The sequence below is a fragment of the Adiantum capillus-veneris genome, chromosome 10 (assembly GCF_014529385.1).
Source record: "Adiantum capillus-veneris isolate H3 chromosome 10, ASM1452938v2, whole genome shotgun sequence".
Taxonomy (NCBI): Eukaryota; Viridiplantae; Streptophyta; class Polypodiopsida; order Polypodiales; family Pteridaceae; genus Adiantum; species Adiantum capillus-veneris.
Window position 1 is genome coordinate 150,685,948 of NC_140940.1, and position 11,100 is coordinate 150,697,047.

Consider the following 11,100-nt stretch of genomic DNA (forward strand, 5'->3'; position numbering starts at 1 on the left):
GGTAATCCAAAGATAAAATCCATGGATATACTCTCCCATGGTGAATTAGGAATTGGCAATGGTTGGAGTAAACCAGGTTGCTTCCCTCTATCATACTTGGTCTTTTGGCACACTACACATTTTGAAACATACTCTTGTATGTCCACTTTCATGGTAGGCCAATAAAAGTACGTCTCTACTCCTCGAAGAGTAGGTTGAATGCCTCTATGCCCCGCATAGGGAGGAGCATGGGATTCATACATAACTTTCTCACGAAGAGAGTGGGTAACACATAGCCTATTGCCATGCAGAAGATAACCATCCTGCAAGGTGAATGGTTCCTCTTTCTTCCCCAAAGCAAGGGCCGACATTATGTCTTTAAAGTAAGGGTCAGTAGCATACTCATCTATCATAGAAGATAGATCATTGTGAGTTGCTATTGACACAACATTAACTTTTGGTCATCGCGAAAGTGCATCAGCCACTTGATTGTGCTTACCAGCAATGTGAGCAATGTGGAAATTAAATTGTGAAAGAAAATTTGCCCACCTCATTTGTTTGTCGGAAAGCTTTGTTTGCATCATGAAGTACTTGAGACTTTGATGGTCTGTTCGTAAGATGAATGGAGTCCCCAATAGATAGTGCTTCCATGTGTCTAGGGCATGTAGAACAGCTAACATCTCTTTCTCATAAATGCCTAAGACCCGTTCATCCGTGTTGAGCCTTCGGTTCTCATAGGCTATGGCATGCCCTTCTTGAAGTAAGACTGCTCCAAGGCAATCACCACAAGCATCACATTGGACCTCAAATGGCTTTGAGAGATCCGGAAGCATAAGGACTGGTTGGGAGATAAGCTTCTCTTTGAGCTTGTCAGAAGCACTCTGCTCCTTAGCAGTCCATGAATACTTAACGTTTTTCTTTGTTAAGTCATGTAATGGTCCTGCTATTTGAGAGAATTTTGCTATGAAGCGTCTATAATATGCACACATACCAATAAAGCTTCTTAGCTCATGTACATTCCTTGGATTAGGCCATGCTTTTATTACCTCCAACTTTGATGGATCCATACGGATACCATCTCGAGAGATAATATGACCTAAGTATTGAATCTCTTGAAGGAAAAATTCACTTTTCTTTTGATTGAGAAAAAGCTTATTCTCCCTTAATGCTTGAAAAATCACTTGGAGATGTTGCTTGTGTTCCTCCAAAGAATTGGAGTAGATGATGATATCATCAAAGAACACTCCAGTGAATTTGTGGTAGGGTCTAAATTTTTTCTCCATTAATCGATTGAATGTAGCTGGTGCATTAGTCAAATCGAAAGGCATGACTAGATATTCATAAAGGCCAAATGTTGTACGAAACGCAGTCTTTAGGATATCTTCATTCACTATCCTTATTTGATGGTAGCCACTTTTAAGGTCAATCCTACTGAAGTAGGTAGAGCCTTGTAGCTTATCAAACAGTTCTTCTACCCAGGGTACGAGAAATTTGTTTTTGATAGTGATATGATTTAGTGCGCGATAGTCCACACACATGCGGTATGTACCATCTTTCTTTTGCACTAAAAGGACTGGAGAGCAAAAGGGAGAGGAGCTAGGCCTCACTATTCCTTTGTCTACCAATTCTTGTACTTGCCTCATGATCTCCTCTTGTTGAGCTTGTGAAACTCGATAGGGAGGTTTGTTGGGCGGTGAGCTTCCTGATAGGAGATCAATTCGATGGTCATCATCCCCTCATTTTGGAGGTAAGTCCATAGGGATATCATCAATGAACACCGCTTGGAAATCCTTGGCTTCGCTCCTCACCTGGCTTCTCCAAGTTGCGTTTCCAAATGCAAACCTCAAAGCCTTGGTGAGGACTCAAAACCTCAAAACCTCAAACCTCAAAGCCTCTAGCTCCATACTCACATCTCACTAGCACTCCCATGAAAGCGTTTCCAAATGCAAGCACAAAACCCTTGGTGAGCAAAATAAAGCAACCTCTCTCACCGGCGCTCTGAGATTTGCTTTTCAAACGCAACAATGAAACCCTTAGTGAGCAAATGAAAACAAAATGATTCATTTCTCCTCACCGGCCTTGTTAGAATAGCGTTTGCAAATGCAATAACACAGACCCTTGTGAGCAGTTCTTGGAGAGTGCAAAAACAGAGACCTGGCACCTGCCAAGAGAGTGACTTCTGCACAATATTATTTAAAAATCAAAATTATTTAAAAATTAAAATTGATGTTCACAAAAAAATGATTTAAAACTTTAATGAGCATAGACCAAAAGGAAATGTTTTAAAATTTAAGTGAGCATAAATCAAACGCTACTTTCCTCGTAAATTGTGACAGAAGCTTTTACTTTCCTCGTGAATTGTGTTCTTTTAACTCTCATGGATCCTGGTCCGTCCCTATCAAACAGATGATTGCACGAACTTTTCAAATGCCATCCCATTTATTACTAATGCCAACCTTTTTCTTGACATTTTCTCAAGGCTCAAGAAAATGATTTCTATGGATCTGGCTTTGAATATTAAAAGCGAACCTATCTTGTCCTGAGCTCTGCATTTGTCTCTGGATGCTTCACTCTTACAATGTCTCACTCACTTCTTATTACATATGAAGAAAGAGTTCTGTCAATTAGATATGACATAGAGATGTGTGATATTAGTCTCACTGCTCTAAAGGAGTATTTTCAACTTGCAGACCAAGACATTATTCTATCTGAAGCAACTTCTATAGATGATGTAGTTATTTCTCTTTCTATAGTTTCATTAGAGGATGGAAGTCATGGGTATAAGCTTCATGATAACAATGGAGGTGTTTACAAGCTAGAAAAGCAACAAGTACAAAAATTGGTAGAAAAAGAGATTAGCATTCTTTCAAGTCTTCAGAAGCTTCCACTGTTTAGCTCTCTTCATGTTGCTCTTTCTTCAACACAAGCTAGTCAAAAACTTGATGAGCTTCCGCTTGAATATGATGGTTACTGTTTGTTTGAGCTTCCACCTTGCAAAGATGGTTCTGACATGAAAGGCATGGAGCAAAGGCTTGATGGACATGTTTGGACAACATACAAGACCAGCTCTATCGACGCCTTTAAAGGAATAGTGAGAATAAGTAGGTGTTGTGGACACTTAAGGTGTTATAACATTGATTGTGCTTGTGTAGATATGTTTGGAGTAGTGAATGAGACTCAATGGAAAGGCAAGCTTAAATCTGTGCCACCTGTTGGACCATTGAACAAAGAAAATGGAGTTCTTCTTTGTAAGCACTGCGGTGAATCACCAGAATGTATCAAAACTTGTCAAGCATTCATATACTATTGTATCCCTCAGGGTAGAGATGGCACAACAAGATGTGCCATACACATGGGATTTCATAATCATCCAATGGCAAAGGGGTTATCAAAAAAGGTGGAGGAGGTTGTTCACAATAAGATGTTCACGCGGGCAACCATTGAGCCTTCTAGCACATGCAAGCAAATTGAAGTCTCAATAATAAGGGATTTGATCATGGAGCTGTTGATTCATGAGGATGGTTCTTCCCACAAGACTTCTTCAGAGGGTTACTTGCACAAAGTGCTAGATCAAATTATTCCTATCTCTTAAAAAGCTCGAATCAAAAGGTCCATCCAAGTTGCTAGAAAAGATTTTCTTCAAGGGGACAGTGGGTTGGATGCTATATTGAGACTGAAACAAAGATGCATATATCCATTTATCCAAAGTGTTCTTTTTCCTGATCAACTTGGTGATGATAGCCAACCACATGTGTTTTAGATGTCATCTAAGTGTCCAGGTTCAGGAGTGGATCTTGTTAATAAAGAATGCAACCAGGTGGCTCATTGGAGGGCCAATGGGTGCATTTTGATCATGTGCATCGGGTGAAGGGGTGGTGCACAATGGGAGCCCATGTATATGATCCACATGTACGTGAGTTGCTCACAATCGCAACTTGTGAGTTTAAGGTGCAAGATCACCATGCTCAGGCTCAATTTTGGAAAATGTTAAACAACCAAATGGTGCAAAATGGTTTTCCACTTCCTCAATTTAGAGGTTTCGTGTCAGATGAGGCTCAACAAAATTGGATTGCAGTGCGCACAGTCTACTTTGGTGGTCCAAATAATAAGGTGGAGGAGAAAGAGAGGTCTTGCAAGTTTCACTGGGAGACAAATATGATGGATCACACTAAGAAGTGCATTAAGCCAGCCTTTCAAGAAGAGCACAAGTATATGTGCAGGCAGTGGAGAAGTGCACCTACTGAGATGGAGAAGGAACAATCTAAGCAAGCTATACAAAACTATTGGACTGACAACCACATTATTGAGGGACAACTACAAAGCTTACAGCTATGGCTTGCATGGTGGGATGCACGAGCATCACATTGGATTGATCAGTTTCTTACACAGCATAGCACAAGGATTTGGGATTTGTACCATCAACTAACCTATCTGAATCTAAACATGCAAGTATTCGTGCTGCACATGGAGCAACAAAGTATCTCTCATTGTATGAGGCTACCGCTGTTGACTTATGCTTATCAGTGCAGCAAAGTGCAAAATATAAGTCTTTTATGGATGGAAAATATCATGGTACTAGTCCTGACTTGAAACAACTAGCTGAAAGGCTAATGGAAGGACACACAACTCGAGCTATTGAGAAGAAGGTTATTGATTTGACTGCTTCTACAATGGATGCAGTAGGTCTTGCCTCTTTGGAGTATATGAGACAGCCCATGGAGCAAGTAAGTTTGCATCGAAAAAGAAAGTTGGATCACTCAACTCCGATTCATGAGACTGACAGTCATAGACCTGAATATAATACCATCACAACCTCTAGAGCTATTCCACACGATCCAAGCTTCAAAGTACAACAGGTAAAGGAGTCTGAAGTTGCAAAGTCCACTTGGGCCATTAGGAGAGCACCTCCTAAGGTTAAAGTGATTTGTTTTGGGTTAATCAAGGAGACAGGTTAGAAGTACAACATTGAATCTATCATTTTTGGTCGCTAACCTTTCCTCTATGGTCTTAAATTTTTTCTTGTTGATGTAGGTGAGAGGTGTGGGGTTGAGATCAACATAAATGGGGGAACAACATTGCATGGTGTTCCTGCCCCTTGCTTCAAGGGAAGAAGAAGATACCTAGGTGGCACACATGAGCAGGTCATTTGGTTTTGCAATAGCAATGTGCAACATGCTTGGAATGTGCATGGATCTGTTATTTTTCCACCAGGTCCTGCACCTGGGGTGTGGCCCATCTCAAAGGGAACTTTCTATCTTTAGAAGAGATAAGTTTATTGCGAAAGTCAAGCTTTGTTTTGGATGATGGCTCTCAAGAAGGTGCAGTTGTAGAAAGCTTTCGAGCTCAACCTCCTGCAAGTGCAGCATGGCCACAAAAGAGGGATGGTAGAATGGTCAAGTGGAGAAGCAAACTCACCAAAGATTTCAAGGATAAGATTGGCTTGGCAACTAAAATGCATGCAACTCTTCTAAAAAGAGTATAATAGTCCCAAACGAAGTGCACGTTTCCTTCTCGGAGTCAAAGGGATCAAAAGCACATGGGATTTCATATTCCATCACAATAAGTCAATTTCCACGTGTACATGTGAGGACTTTGTGAGACAAGATTCAAAGGCAAGTACTTATATTCCATGCAAGCATATATACTTTGTATTTTTAAGGACTCTTGGATTGGATGCAAATGTTCATGCATTTATGCATCAAGCTGCTCTCAAATATAGAGTTATTCCAAGCCTTGCATGGAAGACGTGTGCTAGTGGCTGCTTAAGCTAGTTTCACCTTTTAGCTATCAATTTCATCCTATATAGAACTAGATGTTTTAGACCTTGTATGGAAAACATATGCTAGTGATTTAAGCATGTTTTTCTTTTTATCTATCATCTATATCCTATTTTGGCAACTTAATTTTGTTGTACTAGCTATCCACAACAACCTACTCTCCCCCCTCCCTTTCCTCTATTCCCTCTTTCTCTATTTCCACTTAACCTAGGTGGTGTATGGAGATCATGATGTTTAATGAAAAACCAAGTTATTTATGTGTACTTTTTTGTAGTCAAAAGCTCTTTGCAATGAGTCAAATCAAACCAGATTCTCTCACTTTTAGTCGGCAAACTTTAGGTGTTGAGTCACTAAGCAATTTGAAGAGTATTCTTTTTGGTTGTTTCCTTAATGAGAACTGGAAAAGTTTGCTTTTGTGCATTAGTTATTTTAGAGTGTCATTTTTCATGTTTGAACACTCTCTCTCTCTAGTCATGATCTATGTATGAGAAGTGTGAGTGGATTATATGTGTGTCTCTGTAGAAGATTGTAATTATAATCTGTTGAAAAGCTTTATGTTTATGGTTTTAATGACAAAGAATTAATAGATGTTTATGCCTTAAACATATGGCAAGCACGTCATGATTGTTGTGCAGGTGTATAGGTAGTTTATGGGTTGGCCTTCGGATGACTATGGCCATTTTACTAATGATAAATTTTATGGGACTCTTTGGTTTCTCTTCACTTCAGTAACACGCTCTTGGAGCTAATCAATTCTTCAAAAAGTGTGTGGTAAGTACTAACTTAAGGAGAGAGTGGGGATAAATATAACCTAGAACTGGAAATGCTCAGTAAATTTCCTGCATGGTGTTGAGGAATAAGCAAAAAAAGAAAATGGAGCGTACACAGTTTGTATACAAACATGGAACAAAAATAAAGTTAAGCATAGTCGAGTATTACTAGGATTTCAGCTACAATATATCTCCAACTCATTTGTCTCGCTCGCTTTGTATCCCTCGCTTGCTTTTCAAGGCTTGTTAAATGGTAGCACCCCCTATAAATGGTTGATTTTGTTATTTATATTAGGGTAAGTGGGACTGGGATCTATTATTGGTTTTGTTGAGCCCACTATGTGGGATATGGTGCACAGCTCGGGAGCTTTGGACTTAATAATGGAGTCTTTTTAGGCTTGCCTACGGCTTTACCATTATTGAGCCATAAGAAGTCCAAAAGGAGCTAGCCCTCGGCAACTCTGCAATATTAGACCCACTCCACTATTCTCTATAATTAACCACTTCAATTTGTGGGTGTAGATACTTAAGAGCCGATTTTCAAAGGCTAAGAGGAGTGGCAACTAAGGTTTTGAATTGCCAAAGCATACACTAAGTACGTACACAAATTTTGTTAACATGGCGGGCTGACAATAACCAAGAGAGTAGAATGAACATTGATAGCTTTGATTTTGCACATGAAGGTGCTAATGATGATGCCCCCATGTTTGTCAATTATCTCATTACTAGGTTGCAGCAAGCTATGGGCAACCCTGCTTTGCAAGCCGAAGTTACTGAACAACTTCACGCTTATGGGATTTCCCTTCCTCTCTAAGAGGAGAGAGAGCTTAGGAGGCCTCTTGAAGAGACCCTCAAAACAAGACTCTCTCCCATGCGAGAAAAGGAATCCAAAGAGCAAGAAAGCAATGAAACTTTAAGTTCCTCTGAAGATGTGGCTCCACAAAGATGGCGGTCTAAACGATCGCCAACTCCTCCCAAGAGGAAAAGATCAACACATTGTCCTTCTCCTTGTCACTCCAAAAGGGAAGAGAGGAAACAAAGGAAGAAAAGGGCAAGAAAGAGGTCACCCTCTTCTCCTTCTTCTTCACCTTCCTCCTCTTCCGATGAAAGCTATGGCTATTCTCGTAGAGAATACAAGAGGGGAGGACATTGCAAATCATACCCTGCATGGCGAAGGTCACAAAAGCTAAAGAAGTTCAAAGAGGGAGGAAAGAGTATCTCTTTTCTCACCTATGATACCGAGAAAGTGTTGGCCTTCATTCAACAATTTGATGCGACCTTTGGAGACGAGGGCTTTACGAAGTCCTGCAAGCTACACCATGTAGCTATGCACTTCCAAAAATCGGCTTGTCAATGGTGGGCTAGCCTTTGTGGCAATGGCAAAGCCCCAAAGACATGGAAACCTCTACGAGTTTCCATCATGAAGCAATTCCTTGCAAGCAATGCAAAGGACAAATTGCTCACCGAATGGTACAGGTTGAAGCTTCTCTCTCATGAGTCTATACACGAATATGTAGACAAGTTTTGGGATTTACATCTCAAGGCTACTATCTTTAAAAAGATAGACTTCGCCGAGCAAAAGCAACAACTTTGTGCGAGATTACTTGAAGAGATGATTGGATATGTCAACTCTCAAAGGCCTGGTTCTATCACTGAAGTAATCCATCACACCATGGTTGCTTCACGCATCAATTTCCAACAAGGGGCTAGATAGAATGTCAAGCCCATGGAAAACAAAGATAAAAATGATGCAAAGGGGAAAACCAATGCCCAATATTCTTCCCAAGGCACTTCCAACAACAACAACAACAATCGGTCCAAGGACAAGGGAGTTTACAAAGGCAAAAACAAACTCTCTCCTAAAGAGCTTGAAGCTTTTCGCAAGGACCATAAATGTTTTAAGTGTGGGGAGCAAGGACATGGCTATCGTTCTTGCCCCAAGAAAAATGCTCGCAATGAGACTCCTAGGGCTGCCACCATTGAATCTCCAAAAGAGGATGATCGTTTGCAAAGGATCATCACTCTCCTATGCTTGGGGAAAGGTAAGGGAGCATGATGCCTTCATCTTGTTTGACCTCGGCTCTACTTACAACTTCATATCAACGGAGTTGGCCACCAAGTTGGGCATTCAAGCTTTCGAGATGGGAGATATTGTAACGGGGCTGATACAGCTTTCAAGGGACAACAAGGCTTCGTTACTCCCTTAATTGGGAAGTTGAGGCTTCATGTCCAAAGCTATGTCGACAAAGAAGACCTTTTCATCTCTCCTCTCCAACATGAGGATGCTATCCTAGGGCGCCATGGTTTGATCGCATGGCTGCCAACATGAAGTTCCCTGAAAGGAGAATCTACTTCACCTACAGGGGAAAGAACATGTATATAGATGCTAGTGAGTGTGGTCGTTCTATACCACTTGTAGATCATCCTGCTTTTCATAAATCAATGAAGAGCTTAGTTTTTGCATACATGATTTTTGTCAAAGAATCCCTAAAAGACCCAATGTTTCATCAAATGTAAATGGTAGGAATGAAGAAGAGTTAGACTTGTCTAATTTTCTAAAAGGATTCCAAGATGTGTTCATTGATGATATCCCTATGGACTTACCTCCAAAACAAGGGGATGATGACCATCAAATTGAGCTCCTTCCAGGAAGCTCACCTCCTAACAAGCCTCCTTATTGAGTTTCTCAAGCTCAACAAGAGGAGATCATGAGGCAAGTCCAAGAATTGGTAGACAAAGGGATGGTGAGGCCTAGCTCCTCTCCTTTTTGTTCTCCATGTCCTTTTAGTCCAAAAGAAAGATGGTACATACCGTTTGTGTGTGGGACTATCGAGCACTAAACCATATCACTATCAAAAACAGATTTCCCGTGCCTCGGGTAGAAGATTTGTTAGAACGCTACAAGGCTCTACCTACTTCAGTAGGATTGACCTTAAAAGTGGCTATCATCAAATAAGGATAGTGGATGAAGATATCCTAAAGATCACGTTTTGTACAACGTTTGGGCTTTATGAATATCTAGTCATGCCTTTTGGCTTGACTAATGCACCAGCCATGTTCAATTGTCTAATGGAGAAAAATTTTAAACCCTACCGCAAATTCACTGGAGTATTTTTTGATGATAGCATCATCTACTCCAAGTCTTTAAAGGAACATAAGCAACATCTCCAAGTGATTTTAAAAGCATTGAGGGAAAACAAGCTTTTTCTCAACCAAAAGAAAAGCGAATTTTTCCTTCAAGAGATTCAATACTTAGGTCATATTATCTTTCAAGATGGTATCCATATGGATCCATCAAAGTTAGAGGTAATAAAACCATGGCCTAATCCTAGGAATCTAAATGAGCTAAGAAGCTTTATTGGTATGAGTGCATACTATAGACGCTTCATAGCAAAATTCTCTCAAATAGCAGGACCACTACATGACTTAACAAAGAATAACGTTAAGTATTTATGGACTGCTAAGGAACAAAATGCTTTTGACAAACTCAAAGAGAAGCTTAACTCCCAACCAATCCTAATGCTTCCGAGCCTCTCAAAGCCATTTGAGGTCTAATGCGATCTTGTGTTGATTGCCTTGGAGCAATTTTGCTTCAAGAAGGGCATGCCATAGCATATGGGAGCCAAAGGCTCAATACAGATGAACAAGTCTTGGGCATTTATGAGAAATAGCTTTTAGCTGTTCTACATATCCTAGACACATGGAAGCACTACTTATTGGGGACTCCATTTATTCTACAAACCAACCACCAAAGTCTCAAGGATTTCATAACGCAAACCAAGCTTTCCGACAAACAAATGAGGTGGGAAAATTTTATTTTGCAATTTAATTTCCATATTGCTCACATTGTTGGTAAGCACAATCAAGTGGCTGATGCACTTTCACGACAACCAAAAGTTAATGCGGTGTCTATAGCTACTCAAAATGATCTATCATTTATGATAGATGAGTATGCTACCGACCCTGACTTTAGAGACATAATGTCAACCCTTGCTTTGGGGAAGAAAGAGGAACCATTCACCTTGCAAGATGGTTATCTTCTCCATGACAATAGGCTATGTGTTACCCATTCCCTTCGTGAGAAATTTATGTATGAATCCCATGCTCCTCCCTATGCGGGGCATAGAGGCATTCAACCTACTCTCTGAGGAGTAGAGACATATTTCTATTGGCCTACCATGAAAGTGGACATACAAGAGTAAGTTTCAAAATGTGTAGTATGCCAAAAGGCCAAGTATGATAGAGGGAAGCAACCTGGATTACTCCAGCCATTGCCTATTCCAAATTCACCATGGGAGAGTATATCCATGGATTTCATCTTTGGATTACCCAATTCTATCCATGGGAATACGGGAATATGGACAACAATCAACATGTTTAGCAAGCAAGCACACTTTATTCCTGTCAAAAAGACTATTAAGGCACACCAAATGGCAACCTCTTCATATCACAGATTTTCAAACACCATGGATTACCAACATCCATCGTGTCAGATAGAGATCCTAGAATGACCAGTAATTTCTGGAAAGGTCTCTTTGAAAACCTAGGAACAAGATTGAATTTCTCTTCGACCT

At 40.4% G+C, this 11,100-nt stretch overlaps 1 protein-coding gene and 1 pseudogene across 1 annotated transcript; both read left to right on the plus strand.

Moving 5' to 3' along the window:
- The first annotated feature begins 2,620 nt into the window (after positions 1-2,620).
- Positions 2,621-3,571, plus strand: LOC147449862 (uncharacterized). The gene has a single exon (XM_086521637.1). It carries the CDS (start codon positions 2,621-2,623, stop codon positions 3,569-3,571), a length of 951 nt encoding a protein of 316 aa, XP_086377763.1.
- A 653-nt stretch (positions 3,572-4,224) lies between these two features.
- On the plus strand, positions 4,225-5,283 carry LOC147449863 (uncharacterized; annotated as a pseudogene).
- The last annotated feature ends 5,817 nt before the right edge of the window (positions 5,284-11,100 follow it).

Excerpts from the sequence above, each read along its gene's own strand:
- LOC147449862 (XM_086521637.1), top strand. The coding sequence starts at position 2,621 with ATGTGTGATATTAGTCTCACTGCTCTAAAGGAGTATTTTCAACTTGCA.